The 24,581-nt window shown below is 42.9% G+C and overlaps 1 protein-coding gene across 1 annotated transcript in view; it reads left to right on the forward strand.

Annotated features, from left to right (window-relative positions):
- Positions 1 to 24,250, forward strand: part of epc2 (enhancer of polycomb homolog 2) — a 39,891-nt gene extending 15,641 nt beyond the window's left edge. Inside the window, exons 5-14 of the mRNA XM_084084995.1 lie at positions 444 to 592; positions 4,548 to 4,677; positions 6,023 to 6,235; positions 8,710 to 8,793; positions 9,553 to 9,701; positions 13,727 to 14,076; positions 18,041 to 18,195; positions 19,205 to 19,358; positions 22,281 to 22,686; positions 23,702 to 24,250. Of these exons, the coding sequence (XP_083941121.1) occupies positions 444 to 592; positions 4,548 to 4,677; positions 6,023 to 6,235; positions 8,710 to 8,793; positions 9,553 to 9,701; positions 13,727 to 14,076; positions 18,041 to 18,195; positions 19,205 to 19,358; positions 22,281 to 22,686; positions 23,702 to 23,768 (1,857 nt within the window). The 3' untranslated portion in view covers positions 23,769 to 24,250. The remainder of the gene's footprint in view (positions 1 to 443; positions 593 to 4,547; positions 4,678 to 6,022; positions 6,236 to 8,709; positions 8,794 to 9,552; positions 9,702 to 13,726; positions 14,077 to 18,040; positions 18,196 to 19,204; positions 19,359 to 22,280; positions 22,687 to 23,701) is intronic.
- Positions 24,251 to 24,581: the final 331 nt, after the last annotated feature.

The raw sequence follows: 24,581 nt of genomic DNA on the forward strand, positions 1-24,581 counted from the left end.
CGAGCAAGAGCAGGTTCTGGTACCGTGATCATAGAGCGCTCCCTCCGTTCTTATGACAGCCACTGGAGGCGGGGTTTGGGGGACAACTGCTTTGAATTGCTATTATTATTTACACACAACAGAAACCAAGGATTATATATTTCAAGAGCGAGAGATCACAGTAAAGATCCTAAGCATTCTTCCTCCATACTGGGAGAAAAACGGCATCTGAAAGTTTGATGGGATGCATTTTTACAGGTGAGGCTTTGACCACTTTTACCTTGCATCTTATGAGCGGTGGGGTTCATTTGGTGCCGGCCTGTGCGCATACTGGTTCTTATCAGCGTGACGCTGTCTGTTAAGGCGTCTATAATAGTTTGATTGTTAATTTGATTCATTACTGTAACATGATAGCCTAAATGTGATTGAAATAAAACTTTCCACCTCGTGTCTCTTGTGTCCAGAACCGTAAGAATGACGAAGCGTCTTATGAGAAGATGTTGAAGCTGAGGAGGGAGTTCAGCCGGACGGTCACCATCCTGGAGATGATCAAGAGGAGAGAGAAGTCCAAGAGAGAGCTGTTGCATCTCACCCTGGAGCTGGTGGAGAAGAGGTGGGCACACATTCATGACAAGCACTGTTTTTTTTTTCTCGTAAGGTAAAAATAATGCACTTTGAGTTGAGAAATCTCACTGTTGATTGAAGAAAAGTAACTGGTTTTAACATTTAAAAAAAGAAAACGGTGACTAGATAATATTGTCTGGGATTTTTTATATCGTTGCTGTCTGGCAGAAACCTTATGTTTTTTTTTTTTTTGTAAAATGATTGCCCTACTTGATCACACCACAGAGTCACGCAAAAGTAGCAGATACACAAGCTTTGAGCTTGTCGATCTGCTCCTGAAAAGCAGTTTTGGACAAAAAAAAGTAATGGACTGAATAATGTCTAAGAAAATAATGGATTCATTTCGAGCCCCTGTCGGTGGCGGTGTTCTTCTAGCGCTCCGTGTGGTGTCCTGTGGTGTCCTGTGGTGTCACGCAGCAGGACTTCCTGTTCCAGTGGAGAAGTGACCAGATGTCACACTGGCTAATTTATTACGGCAGCTCTCACTGGGCTGCTAACGGCCTGTCCTTCTAACACACTCACTCGCGTGTATGTTCATTAACGGGATGCCTTGACATTGGTACAATTTCACCCCACTGTCCTAATTTTGTCTTTGCCTTAACTTGGCACGTTGTTGTGAAAGGAAGGTTCTTTTGCTCGGCTAATTTACCACGTTTGTGTTTTATCCCTGTTCAGAACGGCTTGTTAGCACAGTGATTTCGGGGTGATTTTCGTCGCTGAAACCAAAGGTTACCATTGTTGGCATCAGCCCGGCTTGTGTTTTAAAACCTGAATTAGAGTTACACCGATACCTGTATCGGAAAAGCACCCTGGTTGAGTGTCTAAACGGACGTACCGGAATTTGGCGGAAATACCGCCCAAGGAAATGACGTTGGGGCTTAAGAAATCTTTTGTGAATGTGTTTGTGATTAGTCGAAAAATACTTCTTCGGCGTACGCCGGAAGTCTCGCCCCTATAGACCACATTCTGCATTAGGCTGTGTGACCAGGCTTTTCTCCTCGGAGATGAGCAAAAAACAGAAAAAAGATAGATCTACTAGCTCATAGCGTGTCGCTATGTGACTCGTTGTGAGCTTACGTAGATCTGCTATTTTCACTGTCTTCGAAGGTTTTTGAACATGCAAAACATTTGCGAGGAAGACATTGAAGAGGACGAAGTGTGGAAAAGCAGTTGGTCCTTATGATATACCTGTAGAGGTATGGAAGTGTCTAGGAGAGGTGGCAGTAGAGTTTTTTTTTGACTCGGGTCGTTCAACAAGATCTTAGAGAGTGAGAGGATGCCTGAGGAATGGAGGAGAAGTGTGCTGGTGCCGATATTTAACCCATTCAGACCGGGAACTGGTCTGTGTCTTATTTAGATTTTTTTGGCTATTCAAAAAGTGTGAAGATTTGTGCAAATCTTTGAATATATATATATATATTTTTTAAAGCAAACATTTGTAACTCAAATCTTTGCTTCTGGGGGATTCTACAAATGTCTTCTAAATCTAAGTTCTAAAAAACAAAACAACTTATGTTGCTTATGTTGCCTTTTTCATGTCAAAGACCCCCACAAATGATATGCATTTGGCCAGGGACCCCCATCTCAAAATATTTTGTTGCAAGGAGGACCCCCGGAAGCAAAAATTTGAGTTAAAAATGTTTGCTTTAAAAATATATATATTCAATGATTTGCACCAAATATTCACGATTTTTCAAAAATAGCAGATATACAAGCTCATAGCGCGGCACTCGGTGCCGCGCTATGAGCTTGTAGATCTGCTATTTTTGAATAGCCAAATAAATCTAAAAAAGATGTGTTCCCGGTCTAAATGGGTTAAGAAAGGCGACGTGCAGAGTTGTGGCAAACTACAGAGGAATCTGCTGATGAGCCATACAATGAGGTTATGGGACAGAGTAGTGGAAGCTAGACTTAAGGGTAGAAGTGAGCATTTCTGAGCAGCTGTATGGTTTCATGCCAAGGAAGAGCACTACAGATGCAATATTTGCTTTGATGCATGCTGACAGAAGTTCAGAGAAGTTGCCTTTTGTAGATCTGGAGAAAAGCGTATGATAGGGTGCCGAGAGAGGAACCGTGGTGTTGTATGAGGAAGTCTGGAGTGACGGAGAAGTGTGTTAAGAGTGGTGCAGGACATGTATGGAAGTTGTAAGACAGTGGTGAGGTGTGCTAGCCTGGTAAACTCTCCCTCAAGAAATCTCATTTCCATTTGATTTCTGGAGTGAGTCTGGCCTGAACGCCCATTCTGCAATATTGGCTGTGTACGCCAAACTGACGAGCCTATCAGCGTCGTCGCACATCGTTCTGTGATTGACAGCGACAGTTGGCCAGTCAGGTGGCGAGTTCGAGTGAGCCCGAATGAAGCCGAGTGCAGCCTGAGTGCAGCCGACAAAAGACGAACGGCAGCCATTGTTGTTGTCCGAGGGCCTTCACTTCTTACTTTCGTTTTTAAAGCGGTCTCAAACTTCTTTTTTGAGGCACGGAATTTACTATTAAGATATCGTTTGGATAGAATTTAGTTGTTTAACTTCATATATGTGGTCAATTAATCATGACGGAGCCTATTTAAAAATATAAATTTAGAGAACCGGCAGGGGCGGGGAGTGACACGCATGTATCCCAATAAGGCAACCTATTTTGGGCATGGCCGTCTCAAAAGTCCCGTTGCGTCACATAGTCTGGAGGTGGTAAAAATGAACTGCTGATTGGCTGAAGGGGAAAAACGATAATTGGCTGAAGGGGTTGTCGGTCAACGGTATTACTCCCGCCCAACTCCAGCCCACAGCCAATATTGCAGAATGGGATCAGGCCAGACTCACTCCTGAAATCAAATGGAAATGAGATTTCCGGAGGGAGGGTTTACCAGGCTAGAGGTGTGCTATGGGCGTGGTGGGTCTGCATCACGGATCAGCACTGAGACCCTTCTTGTTCACTATGGTTACCGGACAGGCTTCTCAGATGAGGTTAGACCGGAATCCCCTTGGTCCATGGTTTGGACATCTACAGAGGAGGGATAGTGAGTTTATCGGTAGAAGGCTGCTGAGGATGGAACTGCCAGGCAGGAGGCCTATTAACCCATTGATACCTGGAACGCATCTGTGTCACTTTAGATTTCATTGGCTATTCAAAAATAGCAGATATACAAGCTCATAGCGCGGCACCGAGTGCCGCGCTATGAGCTTGTAGATCTGCTATTTTTGAAAAATCTTGAAAAAAAAGAAAATCTGTTTTTTTTTCCAAAAACTGTTATGATTTAGATTTTTTTTAAAGAATCGCCTCAGGTCTTAATGGGTTAGAGGAAGACCAAAGAGGAGATGTATGGATGTAGTGAGAGAGAACATCATGACGTTAGTTGGTGTGAGAGAAGAGGAGGCAGAGGACTGGGTCAGATGGAGGCAGATGATTGGCTGTGGTGACCCCTTGAAGGGAACAGCCGAAAGGAAAAGATGATCGATTTTTGTTTTTATAAATATATAATTGATTAAATCAGTGGGTCTCAAACCTTTTCATGTCAAGGACCCCCAAATTGATACTATTTCATGCCCGCGGACCCCCATTTGAAAAATTATGCCAGGGACCTCCATAAGAGAAGATTTTTACGGCTCTATAGCAGTGAGTCTCAACCATTTTAATTTCAAGGACCCCCAGTTTGACATGCATTAGGGTACGGACCCCCATTTAATGGCATTTCTATCTCTGGGACCCCAATTTATATTGTAAAATCTACGTTAATTTAATTCTGAGAGTGTACAAATAGACCTGTTAGGGTCCATTTGGTTCTATTTGTACACTCTCAGAGTAACAGACCCATAAGGGTCCATTCCTAACTATCCATCATTTAGCTGGGGACCCCCTGGAACTCCCTCAAGGACCCTTGGGGGTCCCCGGACCCCACTTTGAGAACCACTGGATTAACTCTGTTGTACCCTACCCGTGTGCTCCTGTAGGTATCAGATGGGCGACTATACCGGAGAGGTCCTCAGCGAGGTGACGCTGCCTCTGGCTGAGATGCCCGTCTACACGGCACCCGTCACGCTCACCAACGGCAACCGGCACAAAGCTGACATCAAAATCAAGGTAGAAATCTATGGTGTATATATAGAGCTGTCACGATTATGACATTTTACTTGACGATGAATTGTTGCTCAAATAATTGCTGTCAAATTGATGCTCAAAACGAGTCACGGTGTGACGCGTTTTGAGCGTGTACATCTTCCATTTCCACTGTGTTGGAAAATATATGAACATTTTCCAACATGGAAATGATTATGACGATTATCCCCAAAAATATTGCGATTTATCGCAAATAATTTGTTTTGTCCAAAATGTAAAAAAAAAAAGATATTTGGAAAATGGTCGTAAGTATGGTTGTCAAAGTATACATGATGTGAACATGCACGGTACATCATTATCAGACTTAATTTTATCCTTCAACTTTATTTATGCCCCAAAATGACTGGATATACAGGTTTTGTAGCAATTGTAGAAATATTAGACCTTCATTGTCGAATGTTTAAGCATGTTCTACATTACATTACATTACAGTCATTTAGCAGACGCTTTTATCCAAAGCGACTTACAATAAGTGCATTCAACATAGGTAGGGACCGAAACTACTAATCACCAGAAGTCCTAAGTGCATTTCCTGTAAAAACAAGCAACCAAGAGTATACCTAGCGCTAAGGTAAAAGTGCTACTGTATATATCAGCTACCTACTTTCTTAAACAGATGAGACAAAATAGCAAAATCAAATGAGCACGAGCTAATACAAAAAGTGTATCGACTAAACAAGATCCAATAAAACAGTACAACAGAAAAACAAGAGTTCGTACAACTAGTTAACAAGTAAGCCAGACAAAGAGGAAGGGTAGTGTTTCCTGAAGAGGTGGGTTTTCAGCCTGCGGCGAAAGATGGGCAGTGACTCTGCTGTCCTGACTTCAGTGGGAAGTTCATTCCACCACTGTGGGGCCAGAACAGAAAAAAGTCGTGACCGTGTGGATCGACCAGAAGGACCCTTGAGTGACGAGGCAATCAGTCGCCCCGAGGTGGCAGACCGAAGTGGTCGGGCAGGGGTGTAGGTATCGACCATAGCCCGGAGGTAGGAAGGAGCTGTTCCTTTCACTGCCCTATAGGCTAGCACCAGGGTTTTAAACTGGATCCGAGCTGCTACGGGGAGCCAGTGTAGAGAACGGAGAAGGATAGTTGTGTGGGAGAACTATACTTTACTTAAAATCATTTTCCAAATATTTTATTTTTTAACATTTTGGAAAAAAAATGCCAATTTAACACAGAGGTGCCCACTCTTCCTTGGTGCCCACCTATCCTGTTGCCACAGATAACGACTCTACTCAGTTATCTGGGTATTGTGTGTATGTAAACGCCCTCACTGACCACCGATCTATCTCTCCCCGTCCTCCGCAGACGCACAAGTCGGGCCTGCCTCACCAGGTGATCGTGAAGGACGAGCAGCTTCCCTTTGACTTCGTCCGGCCAAAGAAGAAGTACACCAAACGGGACAAGCTGTACCCTCCGCGCCGGCCCGGCCGGCCGCCCAGCCAGTACACCGTCAACAAGGCCGACATCAAACAGTACGACTTCCACAGCTCAGGAGAGGACGACTACCCCGCACCGCTGGTTAGTGGAAGTCGGGCCGCGTTCGCCCGGATGGTCGGAATTAGAGCCAGGCTGATGTTTCATCGGCCATTATTATTTGACTTTTATTTATTTTTTCTCATTACGTTTGTATTGATTTTTCACAAGAAATCAAATGCACATCTCAAACGGTGCAAAGTCAACATAATTGAACTCCAGTATGCCCCACCCTTCTCCCTTTACCCACCTTTCATCATCCCAACCCTACCTCCTTCCTTCCTATTAACCCATTAAGACCTGGAATGTGTCATTTTTAGATTTGAGCTAAAAAGCTTTATTTTACACTTTGGGCTATTCAAAAATAGCAGATATACAAGCTCGTAGCGCGGCACCGAGTGCCGCGCTACGAGCTTGTAGATCTGCTATTTTTGAAAAATCGTGAAAATGTGTGCAAAATCTTTGAATATATATATATATATATTTTTAAAGCGAATATTTTTAACTAAAATCTTTGCTTCTGGGGGGTCCCTGGAACTAAATATTTTGATGGGGGTCCGCGGCCAAAAACATATCATTTTGGGGGTCCTTGACATGAAAGAGATTGAACACCACTGATATAGAAACATACGTTTTTCAGAATACTGTTGGGATTTAGGAGACATGTAGAATCGGCTTCAGGTCTCAATGGGTTAATTGAGCAACACGACACATCCATTGCATCATTAAGTCAGAAGGTCTTTCAGATCTGATATTAAATTTGTCCATAGTAAAATGGTGCCTTGTCGAGCAAGGTTAATTCTCGCTGAAGACTATTCCAGATAAGCAATGTCCATAAAGCCTCCCTAGCTCAGTGTGTCTGGGAAATGTCATGTGGAGGTTTCCAGCTTTTGGACTGTTATCTTTTTGGCTGCTGTCCTGCCGGCCAAACTTTGCGCGACTTTTCAGCAAGGGAAAATTTAGATTCATCATTTAAAAAGATGTACAAACATTGGCACTTGTACTTCCATTAGGTCCGGTAAAGCTTCTATAACCTTTCCCCAGAACTCCAAAATCCCTGGACATTGCATACAGCATGGACAAACGAGCCCAAGGTTCCCGGTGTACAAAATGTGCAATACGGGACAGGTGCCAATCCCATTCGATGCCTAATTCTGCGTGTTACATATGCTCTGTGACAAAACTTCAAATGTACTGTATATATTGATGATTTGGGGTTTTCGATGCATCCCAGTCCAATTCTAGCCCCAAATCTGTTATATGCCTATTCCAAGCTTTCATTCCTGCCGAGGGCATATATTTCGCAGTTTAATTGATCATACAAGTATGCCACCAATCATCTAATTATTTGACTTTTCTGATTAGATTGAGCAGGAATTATGCAGCTGATGTCTTGCGATTTGTAGCCACTTTCAAAACCGGCGTGCTTATCAAAATAATTAAAAAATAGCTCAGTTGCAATTTCACAACAGGTCTTGTGATCGGCTATTTTCATCAAAATGTTTAGGTTCATGTGTATTTCATTGTTTGCTTGTTAATGGTATAATTAAACTTAAATGTTATTTTCATATATTGATGTAATATACTGTGTAAATGTATACTTGATTTAAAAAAGATTATCTGGCAAAAAGTTATTTGTGTTTTATTTACACTAATTGTTTGCTTATAAATTAAATTATAATATATATCACATTTTAGATCAATTTGATTAGAAAGTGTTGGTGGTCTAGGACTCTCCAACATCGGGATTGGCATTGACCCAAAAATGCATCATGGGTCGGGCTCTAGGTAAAAAAATCAAATCCTGGCATGGGTCAATAAACCCTGGCATGGGTCGGGCTCTAGCTGGACTGGGACTAAAAAACCTGGCATAGGTCGGGCTCTAGTTGGAATGGGACTATAAAACCTGGCATGGTTCGGCTCTAGTTGGAATGGGACTATAAAACCTGGCATGGTTCGGCTCTAGTTGGAATGGGAGTCGGGTTCTAGATGAAATTAGACTATGTTTTTGGGAGTTGGTGTAGTAGTCTCATGCAGTGGCAGGCTTAATTTGAGAAGAATACAAGAACACTCGCCTGGGTCAAATCCGGAGACCTCGGAACTGTCGCTATTCCTAAACGTAACCTCAGTAAAATGATGCTTAACCTAACCTTATTCCTAACCTTAACCTCAGTAAAACGAATAGAAGAATACAAGGACCGCTGGGGGCGAGCGGTCCGCAAAAGAAATGGGGGCGCGTGTGTTTTGGGGCGAGTGTTTCGGTTACCTTTTGAGAACGGTGTCTACATTAAGGTGGTTCCATTCAGATGCTGTGCCAGCAGTGCTTTATCATCATGTTGTTGTTTTTTTCTTTTTGACAATCTATTGAAATAATAATGTATATTATTTAAATATAGGAACCAAAAAAAGGGATATATCCTACCCATAAAACCCAGTGTTTGGGAAACTGACTTCCAGGACCCTTTGCTGTATGTAGTTCTGTAGTAACGGTGGTCTCTCTCTGTCTCTTGGACCCACAGTCTCCCCCATCGGAGCCGGATGAGGAGAACGACCCTGACGGAGTGTTCGCCTTCAGAAGGAAAGCCGGGTGTCACTACCTCGCTGTAAGTCCCTTCACCTCAACGGAGCTTTGACTCGTCATTAGGTTGTATATCATACATGGGCAACTGGCGGCCCGGGGGCCACATGCGGCCCCCGCCTTCACTTAATGCGGCCCACAGGTTAATATCGGATTACTGATATATTATTGATTTCAGCCGTTACTATTCCAAACATGCAAACATGACCCACTTTAATTGCTTCAGTCTATAGTAGTAGCTTAATGTCTTTAATGTCCAATGTATTTGTATTTTAAGTTCATAAAGTTAACATAAGTATAACTAAATGCATTTGAAATAAAATAGAAATGTTACTTTTCAGGATTTTCATTCAAAAATAGAAAAAAAAAACTGGATTCCAATTCAAAAATAGCAAAAATAGCAGATCTACAAGCTCAAAACGCGTCGCGCTGCGACGCGTTTTGAGCTTGTAGATCTGCTATTTTTGCTACTTTTGTGTGACATGAATGGCGAAAAAAAAATAAAAATACGGAGAGACAGTAGGATATATGCAACGTGTGGCCCTCTGGAGTGAGTGTGGAAATATAGTGGCTCTACATCATCAAAGTTGCATCACCCCTGTTGTATATGAATGTCTTCATCTTGACATAATGGACACCAGTTCATCCTCACCACCACCATCCACCGGGAGGGCATACCAAAAGTTTTGAGCACGATTTTCTTTTTTTTAGATCTTCAGAACGTTTGTGTGTGTGTGTGTGTCTTCTTTTTTTTTTTAACCCCTTCCTCTGTGCTGGTTGTCAGTCCCACGTGGACCAGAAGGCAGGGCTGCTATGGGAGCATCCCGAGCTGGCGGGCACGGACGCCCTGCGCCACCGGCACTCTGTCACTGCCCTGTCGGTGCCGCGCCGCTGTGTGGGGCTCGCCCGCCGCCGGATGGGCCGAGGCGGCAGGTCAGTAAAACCTTTAAACAGCTTGTTGACTGTTTGGATACCATTCTGACATAAAGTTCCACACTACAAGAAGCTGTGCCGACTGTCAAAGATGGATTTATACCACCCTTTTCGACAAGGGAGGGGGGGGGTCTCGCGACAACATGGCGTTGCTTTTAACACATGGGGTGCCAGCATTTTTCATAACAACTTACATTGGGTGCCAGCATTCTCCACATTGACTGCGCGTTACTGTTTAAAGCTCTAGAATCCACGACGAGCAAATCCATGTAAAAAAAAGCATCCATTCATTATATAGAGGTCTCGTACAATCGGGGGAAAAAAATTAAAAAACATTCGGAAATCCGTTCCATAGTTGCAGCCAGTTGAAAATAGTCAAAAATACATTGGAAAAAAAAAAAAGTACACAGGAGCCGAGATACAGGCTTTTGAAGTCATAAGTTAACCAGGAAGTGGATGGGAGTCTAAATCTTCGAAAAATGATATCTCCTGTTGCTATGGAGGAAAAAAGAAAAAAAAATGGGAAAACAAAAAAAAAAACTTTTTTTTTTTTCATTTTTTTTTTTCAAAAACAGTATATATACGGTTTTGGCACCCAATGTGTTAACTGGAACGTGTCACTTGAACAAACGTGTCTGTGTTGAAAATACGTCATTTTTAGTCAAGCCTGACGAAAAAGTTGTGCAGAAAAGTAGAGATTAGCCTTTAGAGGTTAACAAATAGTCTGTAAGGCCGGTGTTCAGTGCCTCAACACAACTTTGACCTCTGCGTTTATTATGATACTGTATGCAGAGAAGTTGATTAACCCGTTGAGACCTGGAACGCAGGTGTAATTTTTTATTTGACCAAAAAAGTATTATTTTACACTTTGGCTATTCAAAAATAGCAGATATACAAGCTCATAGCGCGGCACCGAGTGCCGCGCTATGAGCTTGTAGATCTGCTATTTTTGAAAGATCGTGAAAATGTGTGCAAATCTTTGAATATATATATTTTTAAAGCGAACATTTTTTAACCCAAATCTTTGCTTCTGGGGGTCCCTGGAACGAAATATTTTGAGATGGGGGTCCGCGGCCAAATACATATCATTTTGGGGGTCCTTAACATGAAAAAGATTGAGCACCACTGATATAGAAACGTGATATAGAGACATGTAGAATCGGCTTCAGGTCTTAATGGGTTAAAGACAAAACTGAAAGTCTACCATTCAATTCATAGTGCGTGACGGACAGAAAGCCTCCTACTGAATGGTTCAATGTGAATACACGTCTCGTTACACACCTAATTAATGTATTATTTATTATTTTTTCATTGGGCAATAATAATATTCTCGAATGCCTAATCCGTCTCTTTTTTACCAGGATTCTGATCATGTAGGCTTGGCTCCTCATGTTGATTTCAGACAGGCTGTGGATGTAGGCTGTTATGTTATAATGTTACTTTTTTTTGCCATATGATTGACTACTATAAGTAATGTAATGGAGCCTTCATGGGCTGGCCTACTGACTGCCTTCTCTTAGCCCAGGGGTCTTCAACAGGGGGTCCGGGACCCCTAGGGGGTCCTCAGAGTTACTACAGGCGGTCCACCAAATCTTTGTGTGATATTTCTTTTTTTTTTACCTTAACCACTCTGAACCCTAGCATCCCCTTTTCTGAGGAGAACTTTAGCCAAAAATAGCAGATCTACAAGCTCACAACGCCTCGCGCTGCGAGGCGTTGAGAGCTTGTAGATCGGCTATTTTTGGCAAAGAGGCTTTAGGTGTAGAGGGGAAAAAAGGGCAGACTAAGTAAAAAAAAAATCTGAAACACAATTTTATACAATATAGAGTAGGGGGTCCCTGCTTTATCTCTCTCTCAGCTAGGGATTCCTTGGCATGAAAAGGTTGAAGACCCCTGTCTTAGCCTACTACTGCCACAAACTGAAACTCATCACGAAAACAATTGGGAGACATTAATAAACTGTTGCCCCAACGATGTGTTGAAGTATGCAAATTAATTACATTTGTTGCAGGTACACACACACACACACACACACACACATTCCACTTTAGTCTACAAACAAACTGGCTTTTAACACCATAATACACATTTATATAAAGACAAAATAACTCGAACGCCCTTCAAATTACACGAGTCTGAAGCCCAATGCATTCTACAGCCCACGTTCGTTCGGGCCGGCTGGGTCCAGACTGCAATATGACGTCATTTCAGAGGTTCGGGGTGGGCGTGATCAGTATGTCCAGCAAGCAGAACATTAAGTGTTCTTCTATATATAAAGTTTCACTTTTGTTTTGAATAGCTTGGCTTCTAAAATAAACTAAAGGCTGTGACAAATAGGAAACCACAAGGCGGTGAGAAGCATTTCCAGAAAGACAAATGACTGTTTAATTTTTATCTGAACACTTGCTTGCGTTGTAGACTCTAATATGGCCATACAGTACCTATATGGCCGGCGTGCATTCAAGCACTGGCGTCTGTTGCGATCAGGGACGTGCACAGATAGACTCTAGGTGGTGCTAGAGCACCTGCCCTTTGCCCTCTTGACCAGAAGTGCCCCTTTTTCAGTTTACAGCAGGGGTCTTCAACAGTGGGTCCGGGACCCCTAGGGGTCCTCAGAGTTACTACAGGGGGTCCGCCAAATCTTTATGTGATATGATTTTTCTTTTTATCATAACCACTCGAAACCTTGCATCCCTTTTCTGAGGAGAACTTTAGCCAAAAATAGCAGATCTACAAGCCCACAACGCCTCGCGCTGCGAGGCGTTGTGGGCTTGTAGATCTGCCATTTTTGGCTAAGAGGTATAGGTGTTGAGGGAAAAAAGAGCAGACCAAGTAAACAAAAAAAAGTATAATTTACTTGAGCACCTGCCCCTCAAAATGTCTGTGCACGCCACTGGTTGCGATACACACAACTCAGAGATGATGACTCTTGTGATGTGCCCTGCAATGGAGTGGCACGCTCAACTCAAAGGGCAAAGGTCTTGAGGTTAAAGTAGCTGCAGATTCTTGACAATATGCACAAAACAAAAGAAACATCCGCACTCTCTGGAAAAAGTTTTAGGAGTATTTAATGCAGTGGTTCTCAAACTTTTTCATGTCAAGGACCCCCAAATGGACACTTATTAGCCCGCGGACCCCCATTTGAAAAGATATGCCAGGGACCCCCATAAGAGAAGATTTTTGACGGCTCTAGCAGCGATTCTCAACCATTTTAATTTCCAGGACCCCCAGTTTGACATGCATTAGGGCTACAGACCCCCATTTAATGGCATTTTTACCACTTGGACCGCAATTTATATTGTAAAATCTATGTCAATGTAACTCTGAGAGTGTACAAATGGAACCAAATGGACCCGTTAGGGTCCATTTGGTTCCATTTGTACACTCTCAGAGTTACAGATCCATAAGGGTCCATTTGGTGCCTAATATATCATTTAGCTGGGGACCCCCTGGAACTCCCTCAAGGACCCCTGGGGGTCCCCGGACCCCACTTTGAGAACCAATGATTTAATGATCCCCAGCAGCAGTCTACAGAAACGGACGCGTTTTGGCACGTGGGCCTTCCTCAGCGTTTCAGCATTTTATGACCTCATGCTATGGTTATAACAGCGGATAACCGACAACATAGAAAAAAAACTGTGTTGGCCTTTTTTTTTCTTTTTCTTACATCACTGCTCTAAATACTTGATACGGTCTAAGAAGTGTATATAGGGTTTAAAGGGATAGTTCACAAAAAAAAACGTATTTTCTATCGATTAGTCACCCCATGGAGACTTGCATTCATGGATATTTTTTGTTTTTTGTTGCATTCCTAAGCCAATAATTTGAATCATTTGTGTCCCCTACCGGAACCACTGCCGGTCATCAAATTATTTGGCTTAGGAATGCGACAAAAACTAAAAAATAGTCTCCATGGGGTGACTAATCCATAGAAAGAAAATTATTTTGGGGGTGAACTATCCCTTTAACTAAGTCAACCAATCCCAGCTATTCCTAATCATCTCTGAACCGTCTCTCTCTCTCAGGGTGAACCTGGACCGGGCGTCCTCCGGCCTGGACGCGGTTCTCAAGCAGCTAGACCCAGAGGTCCTCTCCTCGTCCTCCTCGCCTTGTCCTGTGTCCTCCTCCTCCCGCACCGGAGGAGGAGCCACGGACCTGCCAGACTCCTCCTCCTCCCCCTCCTCCAGCGCGGCCGCCGCGGCCTCCTCCCTGGCGGACATCCTCAGCAACATCCAGGCCTTGAGGTGGCGCTGCTTCAGACCGCGGCCGCCTCAGAGCCAGGCCGTCGGCGACAGCAGGACGGGGAGACCCCCCCCGTTGGACGGCAGGCCGACCGGGGGTCCGCTGTTGCCAAACGTCAAGAACGGCAGCTCAGGTGAGTCGCCGCGACTATACTCCCATGAACCATTTAACCCATTGAGACCTGAAGACGATTCTACATGTCTCCTAAATCCCAACAGTTTTCTGAAAAACGTATGTTTCTATATCAGTGGTGCTCAATCTTTTTCATGTCAAGGACCCCCAAAATGATATGTAATTAGCCGCGGACCCCCATCAAAATATTTTGTTCCAGGGACCCCCCAGAAGCAAAGATTTGAGTTAAAATGTTCGCTTTAAAAATATATATATTCAAAGATTTGCACACATTTTCAAGATTTTTCAAAAATAGCAGATCTACAAGTTTGTAGCGCGGCACTCGGTGCCGCGCTATGAACTTGTATATCTGCTATTTTTGAATAGCCCATAGTGTAAAATAATGCCTTTTAGCTCAAATCTAAAAATGTCACAGTTCCAGGTCTTAATGGGTTAAACCAGTGGTTTTTCAACCTTTTTCATGCCAAGAACCCCTAAATTGATATACATCTGGCTGCGGGGACCCCCATCTGAATTTCTTTTGTGCCAGGGACCCCCAGAAGATAAGATTTGTGTTAAAAGAAATGCTAAATTATACACAATTCTTTAAAGACTTTCAAGATTTTTTGAAAATGTTAAAAAAATAGCAGATCTACAAGTTCACAGCGCGTCACTTTGTGCCGCGTTGCGAGCTTGTAGATCTGCTATTTTTTAACATTTTCGAATAGCCAACGTATACAATATGGATAAAGGGGTGAAAATGTATTAACATCTTTTGCTGGGAACCCCCTCAAGGACCACTGGTGGTCCCCGGGCAACTAGTTGAGAACCACTGATTTAAATGGCAGCGTTAAATGTTTTTTCATGATCAATAAAGATGTCAAAGCAAAACAATTAATAAAAAAAAATGCATGTCCCTATTCCAGGCATTTCAGAATAGGCAAATGTTCAGTGCGATAATAGGCGAACGTTCTGCAAAATAGCTGATCTGCGGGACAAAGTCAATCGGCTATTTTTGGCAAAGCGATTAGGTGTTGACGGGGAAAAGAAGGGGACCAAGTAAGGAAGGACCCCTGGGGGACCCCGGTCTACGAAGTGTATATCGGGTTTAACTAGATGAAACGAACCAATCCCAGCTAACCTGACGCATCACAATTCGCAATTTTACACGATGCACTCTGTTCTGTTGCAAGTATCAAAAGTATTGCATTTGATGGAAGCCCTCGTCTGTCCATTTGTACCAGTTCTATTAGTACAACTGAAGTTCAGTCTGAAATTGCATGTCCTCTGTTCCTTATCTTAGAAAATGCTCACAACGCGTCGCATTGCGACGCGTAGATCTGCTATTTTCAAACATTTTAGTCCTTTTACTTTTGCTACTTTAAGTATATTTTGATGCCAATACTTTGGTACTTTTACTCAAGTAACATTTTGAACACATGCAGGCCTTTTACTTTAACGTAAGTATTTTTATATCGTGGTATTGCTACTTTTACTTAAGTAAAACATCTGAGCACTTTTTTCCACCACTGCTTACTTCAGATTCAGACAACATTGTCAATTTGTCAGGCACTTGTACCTAGGGTTGTCCGATATTGGCTTTTTTACCGATAACCGATATACCGATATTGTCCAACTCTTAATTACCGATACCGATATCAACCGATACCGATATATGCGGGGATTATTGTGATTAGGGTAAGCTCAAATTTCATATCACACACACCATATACAGTAAGAACTCCTGTAACTTATTTATAAAGCAAAAAAAAAAAAAAAAAAAAAAAAAAATTTTTTTTTTTTTCAAAAACCGATACCGATATTTTCCCGATATCAATTTTTATGCTAATATCGGCCGATAATATCGGGAGGCCGATAAAATCGGACATCCCTACTTGTACCACACTGCTAAAACACGGCCGTTTCATGCTTCCCATTATCTACTCAAAGTACACGGAGACGTTCTACATTCTGTGGTCTCGGTCAGAGACAAGAAGTTAGTCGAGGTCAGGCGTTTGTCTGTGGTTTTCCTGTTCGTATCGTTCCAGTCAGCCACCGCTGGTTTAGAGCTGTCGTGGCATTTTTTATGTGCTGAAACTTCCCTCTTATGTCACAGCCTTGGTCAATTCACAGCTCCGAGACCAGACAAGCTTTGTGTGTGTGGGTGTGTGTGGGGGTGTGTGTGGGTGGATGATGCTGGGTGCTTTTGAAGAACGCACTCACTGAGTCAGATTCTATGGCTGGAAACACTCCAGAGAAATCAAAAGTTTTAATTTGTATCTCCATTAACTATACTGCACAATCCAGCAGGGCAGAGGACATCATTCTTTCTGTATGTTAGTTGTCTCCGCCAGTATGGTGGAGAGTATGTTTTCGTCCGTCCGTGTGTGTGTCCGTCTGAGCCAAGCTAACATTGGTCAAGTGACACATGACAATATGTTGTCACCAATGCTTAGATTGTCTAACGAGATGCATGATGAAATAAAAACCTATTAATAACACCACGCACTTCAAAAAATCTTTTATATTTTTTGAAGTGAGCTTCCATCACTGATGACCACTGTTGTTTCTAAATATGAATGGGGTGCGATTTTTTTGTCTCCGCCAGGAGAGTTTTACCCTCCGTGTGTGTGTCCGTCTCAGCCAAGCTAACATTGGTCAAGTGACAAGTGACAATATGTAATATAAATAGGTAAGACAGGATTAATCAGAAACAGTACTGGCGGAGACCTGTGCTCCGAGGAGCACATTTTCTATTTTAAGGATGGGTTCATTTGTTTTTCAATCCAGACCACATTAAAGTGATTCCCGGCATTCATAAATGTGCATAAATGAATGTTCATTGAATGTGACATCAATGAATCAGCATTTTGCGGGCTATTCTACGTCTAAAATACGTCTTAGCAGCTACGCCAAAACCGGGTTATAACGTTTTTTCAACGTCTATTCTTAGCTTAGACGTTCATTAGCTGTTTTTTTAAGCATATATATATATAGACCGTCTATATTATAGCTGTTGAAATGACGTCTATATATAGACACTTAAAAAACAGCTAAGCAACGTCTAGGCTAAGCTTAGACGTTGAAAAAACTTTAACTTTTAGACCAGTTACAACCCGGTTTTAGACAGAGGTCTAATAGCCGACCATGGCTCACTGGGAAGTCTTACAGGGTTTAACCATATGAACCCTAGCATCCCTATTCTGGGTGAACATTTTGAGAAAATGGAAGATGCCTATTATGTCCCAGATGCCAGATTGAAAGTGGTTAATAAGGTCTAGATTGAAAAACAAATCTCATACTTTGAGCATTTCGCCCCGTTACTGCAGCGATTTCCCATGACCTCTGTATTATATTTCATTGCTAAAGCCAAAGATGGTTGATTTAGATAGATAGACCATCCCAATTGTAGACACGAAATTCTCGGTGCCAAATAAATCTAAAATGACACGGGATGCTTTCCCGGTCTTAATGGGTTAATACTATTAACCTAGTCTATTAACCCATTAAGACCTGGAACTTTGTCATTTTTAGATTTGAGCTAAAAAGCTTTATTTTACTCTTTGGCTATTCAAAAATCGTGAAAATGTGTGCAAATCTTTGAATACATATATTTTTAAAGCGAACATTTCTAACTCAAATCTTTGCTTCTGGGGGGTCCCTGGAACAACATATTTTGATGGGGGTCCACGCCCAAATACATATCATTTTGGGGGTCCTTGACATGAAAAAGATTGAGCACCACTGATATAGAAACATACGTTTTTCAGAAAACTGTTGGGATTTAGGAGACATGTAGAATCGGCTTCAGGTCTTAAAGGGTTAACTTAATCGACTCCAACCTGCTTCCGCTCTCCTAAAAAGGTCAGAGCCACCTATGTCACGCAGACACGGGAAGTAAACCTGGAGATGCCCGGCATGTCTTTCTTTTCTTGTCTCAGCCAAAACCTTTTATTGAGCATGTTCTCTCCCTGTGTCACCACCAGGGGGCATCACAGAGGAGCAGTACCACAACCATCAACAGCAGCTGGCTCAGATGCAGAAACAACAGCTGGCACAGCTGCAGCAGCAGCAGGCTACCCCTCCCCCCTCCAAGCATTCCTCACTGCAGCAACAACAACAACAACGCCACAACACACAGGTACACACACACACACACACACACACACACACACACACACACACACACACACACACACACACACACACACACACACACAGACACACACACACACACACACACACACACACACGCGCTCTTGTAGGGGTGCAACAGTTATTGTAATTTATAGATTTTTGGGGGGTAAGTCTATATTTTTTGATACTTAAAATGTCAAACATAGCAGATCTCCAAGCTCACAGCGCGTTGCATCGCAACACGTTGTGAGCTTGTTGATCTGCTATTTTTTCTCCTTTTGTTTGAAACTAGTACTTAATTGGTTAATCAGAACTAATCGATTTAGTTGATTATTAATATCAATTCCTTGATATAAAATTAAACAATTTTTTGGAAAAATGTGCTTCTCTTTCTCCTTTTGTTTGAAACTAGTACTTAATTGGTTAATCAGAACTAATCGATTTAGTTGATTATTAATATCAATTCCTTGATATAAAATTAAACAATTTTTGGAAAAATGTGCTTCTCGATTATTCAATTAATCAAAAAAATAATGGATAAAATAATGCATGGTTGCATCCCTACACTCTTACTCACGCTGTACTTAATTGACTGGAGCCAGGTGACTCATTCTTGGAGTAGTGTAACTAATGGCGTTAGTTGGTACATGTCTGCGTTCTGTGGATGTGATTACTATTAGTCTGTCTAATGTTCTTGACAGTGGTGTAAAGTAATTAAGTACATTTACTTAAGTACTGTGCTTAAGTACACTTTTGAGGAACTTTTACTTCACTGGAGTATTTCCCATTTTCAATACTTCTACTCCACTACATCTCAGAGGCAAATATTGTACTTTTAATCCATTACAATTATTTGAATACTTTAGTTACTAGTTATTTCGCAGATTTTGAATCCCTTACTTTTACTTGTAACCGAGTATTTCTGCAGTATTGATACGTTTACTTAAGTAAAACATTGTGAGTACTTTTTTCCCCACCACTGGTTCTTGACCCGTTCTGTCTTCTCCGTTCAGACCGCCAGTTCCAACGACGGCACGTCCAAGACCCTGGACTCGGCCAGTGCCCACTTCGCCGCGTCGGCCGTGATCAACGCTTCGCCCCTCGGCCACGTCAACAACGAGAACAAACCCCACAAAACCAGTGTCAACGGTGTCCTCTATCCTTCAGGTACCAACTCACCGGCTCATTCTAATGCTATACACATGCACCGACTTTAACCCATTGAAACCTGAAGCAGATTCTACAATTGTCTTCTAAATCCCAACAGTATTCTGAAAAAACATATATTTCTATATCAGTGGTGCTCAATTTTTTCCATTTCAAGGACCCCCAAACGTATATGTATTTGGCCGTGGACCCCCATCTCAAAATATTTTGTTCCAGGGACCCCCCAGAAGCAAAGATTTGAGTTAAAAATGTTCGCTTTAAAACAATATATTCAAAGATTTGCACACATTTTCATGATTTTTCAAAAATAGCAGATCTACAAGCTATGAGCTTGTAGATCTGCTATTTTTGAATAGCCATAGTGTAAAATAATGCTTTTTAGCTCAAATCAAAAAAGTTACACAGATGCGATCCAGGTCTTAATGGGTTAACCAATTCAGTATTTATAGTGCAACATCACCCCAAGGGGTCTCTGTACAATTCACAACAGGTCATACAACAAAAAATCACACCCTGTGTGAAGGTAGCGGCGCCTTTGATACATTTTGTCATCGATATGTGTTTATAATGTGTTTATAGCCACGTGTCACGTGAAGCTTGACCAATCACTTTGTTGACGCACCTGACCAATCAGAACGTTGACGGTGAACACGGACAAAGTCAGGTATAGAGCAGGATCCGCTCGCTAGCGCCGCTAAAAAAGACATAGTAGCCAAGAAACACAGTAAAATGTGCCCGCATGCATGGTCAAACAATTACCATGCAGGCTGTGCACAGTTCTGAAAAAGTACAGAACGACAAAAAAAAAGAAGATAAGAAAATACATTTTAAACTATATTTAAAACCACAGGGCAAGAACGTAGCAATAAACCACGTAGCAATACCTTCAATAAAACTAGGGGAAACCATAAAGCAGGGAAAAAAAGATTTAAACATGCCCAGAGAGTCGGCATCTCTAACAACTAGTGAGAGCATTGCAGAGATGGAGGGGGGGGGGGCACGATGTGTGAATGCTCTGCCCCCCAACTGTTATTTTATTATTTGTTGTGACTGTGAGGAGACCAGCATCCATGGGAACGTAGTGGATGTTCAGGGATATAAGGTTTTATTAGACTGGACATGTAGGATGGAGCAAGTCCGTTCAAGGCTGTATAGGTCAGGAGTAGTACCTTGATGTCGGCTCTGGCCTGCATCGACAGCCAGTGCAGTGCTATGAGTGTTGGTGTGATGTGATCAAATTTCCCTTTCTCTAGTTAGTACTCTAGCTGCTTCATTTTGGACTAGTCTTAACCCATTGAGACATGAAGCCGATTCTACATGTCTCCTATAGCTGAACAGTTTTCTGAAAAACGTATGTTTCTATATCAATGATGCTCAATCTTTTTTTATGTCAAGGACCCACAAAATTATATGTATTTGGCCGCGGACCCCCATCAAAATATGTTGTTCCAGGGACCCCCCAGAAGCAAAGATTTGAGTTAAAAATGTTCGCTTAAGAAATATAAATATTTCAAAGATTTGCACACATTTTCACAATCTTTCAAAAATAGCAGATCTACAAGCTCATAGCGCGGCACTCGGTGCCGCGCTATGAGCTTGTATATCTGCTATTTTTGAATAGCCCAAAGTGTAAAATAATGCTTTTTTAGCTCAAATCTAAAAATGACACAGTTCCAGGTCTCAATGGGTTAAGGCCATTTGTTGATGGTAAACCGGAGAAGAGGGCATTACAGACAGTAGTCTGTAAGCATTGAAGTGATGAAAGCATGAACCAGGGTTTTGGCATGGGGAAGTGACAGTATTGGACGAATGTTCAATCCGGGAAGGCATCTGTGTCATTTTAGATTTCTTTGGCTATTCAAAAAAAAATGTGGGGGGGGGGGGGGGGGGGGGGGGGGTCTGCGGTCAAATACATATAATTTTGGGGGTCCTTGACATGGAAAAATGTTTGAGAACCACTGAATATAGCAACATACTTTAAAAAACAAACAAACTGTAGAATCCCCCAGAAGCAAAGATTTGAGTTAATACACTTATAATATACATGTATTCTAAGATTTGCACAAATTTTCATGATTTTTCAAAAATAGCCGATCTACAAGCTGCCGCGATACGAGCTTGTAGATCTGCTATCTTTGAATAGCCAAGGAAATGTATAAAATGACACGGATGCGTTCCCCGGTCTGAACGGGTTATAACAAGTCGATGACTTTTCTGTCCATGAATCCAGCAAATAACGAAGGTGTCGTTTGACACCTTGTTGTTCTTCGACCTTTTTTAGCCGCTTGCTGAAAGCTAGCGGCTCTACAGACAGCACTAGTCCTAGTCCGACACCTGAGTGACACCTAAATGTCATTGGCTGTCCTGGCTGTCCTTCACACTTCCCGCCAATGGGGAGACGGCTCTTTGCAGCACCCGCCTCTCCTCCTTTGACACCTATTTGTCATTGGCTGTCCTGGCTGTCCTTCACACGTCCCCCCGTTTAAGCCAATGGGGAGACGGCCCTTTGCAGCACCCGCCTCTCCTTCTTTGCAGCAGAGAGAGAGAAAGGGAGAGAGCCTCAGGCCGGAGGGTTAGCCTAAATGCTAGCGTGCTTCATTAGACCTAGTTTGGCTATTAAGTTATTATTTGGCCATGTTCACACTGACTTCAATCTTAGCTATTGTTGGGAAGACCCGTGTGGTGTCAAAAAATGTTGCCACCACTTATATAAAAAAACATTACAGCGTTTCGCGTCGCAGATTCTGTCACGCTAAATGTTGCCAGGTTTGGCGAGAGAAACAAGCAATCCAAAAAACAAGTAATCAGGTCTATGAAAAGATTGGGGCAAAAAAAAGCCTGCCGCATGCAGCTTTATTATGACTTTGGTCATTTCTTGTTTGTTTTTTTTGTAACATGAGTGACTCTGTGTGGTCCACACAGGGACCCCCAGACCGCCTCACTCCACCAGCACCACCACCACGTCTCAGATGGGCGTGGCGGCGGCGGCAGGCGGCCGGCCATCTTCCTCCAGCGGCGCTGGTCCGCTGCTGCCCGCTCACTCCTCCTCCTCTTCGTCCTCCTCGTCGTCCTCCGTGCCACCGCCGCAGTCTCTGCCCAACAACAACCACAGCAGGGGGGGGGGGTCCCACGGGAGCGCCGTGTCGCCGGCGGTCCCCCACCACCCCCTCCTCCACCACCACCACCACCACCACCACCACAGCGCCACCCGGCCCTCCGCTCCCACCACCCTGCCGTCTGCCTTAAAGCTGGCCACCGTCGCCACCGTCGCCACCTTGGACCGCGTGCCCAAGGTCACGCCCGCGAGCGCCGTCGCCACCCTCGCCAGGTAAACGCACCAGAGACTTTTATTTGTGTCGTCCTTTGAGCCTTAACTCTTTAACACATCCACCGCCAGAGGTTAATCTCATAATGTACTCGCCAGTGCCAAGGTTTTATTGTTGTTTTTTGTTTTTTTCACGTCGCCATAGACCCCGTTAAAATCCTTAAGAATGCGCGATGCACTGTTTGTAAACATCGTGCACATGTCCCTGTGTCTACCAGTGCAGACCACGTGTCAAACGGGGCATCCATGTTGTAGTTAGAACGGTTTATGTTAAACAGTGATGACCGAGGAGAGAAAACTATTTTCAACATGCACTGTGTAAAATCAGCCTTTACGACGCCATCAAGGCACCGCCAAAATACATTTTAGTGATATGATATTTAGTCGACTGAAACTAAACTAACGGTAAAATATGACTAAAACTAAATGGAATTTGATTCAAAACACTATGACTAAAACTATAAAAAAAAATGCTGTCAAAATGAACACTGGCGTCAAGCCACTGCCAGCGATTCTGAGCGTTTTTACTAACCTTTGAAAAATCATGGAATATACTTTTTCACAGCGATCCACCCGGCGATCGCCGCATTACACGTACGGGGGTCTCGGAGAATCTGAGGGGGGGAAAAAGCGTGCGGTCGGGATAATCCGCTCCATAGTTATGGGCAGTTGAATGTGGCTTGTTTTTGCCAAAAAACAACAGAACGCAGAGAAACGTTTATAACGCTGAAACGAAACCAGCTTCATTTTGTTGTGTTCACTTGATGTACTCTTCTTGGGTGAACCCTGGGATCATTCACAGCCTGCGGAAGAGCGCCCTCTATCGTAAAACCCACTGAAAACACACATCTGGTCGTTCTCTCAGTGGCGGCAGTGTTTTTGCCATTGCAAAATATGATGAGAAATCTCGTCTATTGGCAGTCAAAAGGTTAATGTCTTAACTGTACCACGTGCTGTTTACATTTCTGTCTATTAAAGTGTTCAATCAATCAATCAATCTATCCTTTTCATCTTGCAGGGAGAACCATGAGCCAGAGAGACTTTTGAATGGAATATCAGAGACGTTGGCAATGGAGGTTACATAGCAACACCTCCTCCCCCCCCTCTCTCTCTCTCTCTCTCTCTCTCTCTGTCTCCTTCCTTCTCTCTCTCTCTCATCCTCTCTCTCTGTCTCTCTCATCCTCTCTCTCTGCCCCCCCCCCCCTCCCCCCCCCCCCCCCTCCATCTGCCTCTGCTCAGACCGGTGAATGTGACAAGCGGAGACCTCCAAGAGGACGAATGCAAAGCCCCCCCCACAGTCCCCTGCCACTGTAAAGGGGACACAATACAAGGACCTATACAAGAATCGAGCATATCAAAAAATATTTTAACCCATTTGTCAATATTATACATGTACATTTTGTAAATTGGGAATATCACTACCTTGTAAGATAGTATATTTGTATCATTAGTATGTTTTTTTTTCTTTTTTTTTTCTGTTACTTGAATCCAAGCAAAATTCTTTTTGTCATCTTGCTTTTGCACTTGAAAAAAAAAATGCAAACAAAATTGTGTACACACACACACACACACACACACACACACACACACACACACACACACACACACACACACACACACACACACACACACACACACACACACACACACACACACACACGCACACACACACAAAAATGCAGCAGCTTAGTGTCGGGGTCATGAGCATGAGCATGGGTCCTGCATCACTCAAGTTTCACTATTTATTTTGCAATGTTTACATTTTGTATTTCACAGAAAACAAATCAGCAAAAGTATGTGTTGCCCAAGACTCGGCCAGGCCTGTCTTGCTAGCATATTCGGTTTTGTGTGCTTGTGTTTTTTTCCAAAGACGGGGAAAATCGAGCCTGATGATATGA

Source organism: Gymnoscopelus microlampas (assembly GCF_963454915.1).
Source record: "Gymnoscopelus microlampas genome assembly, chromosome: 17".
NCBI lineage: Eukaryota > Metazoa > Chordata > Actinopteri > Myctophiformes > Myctophidae > Gymnoscopelus > Gymnoscopelus microlampas.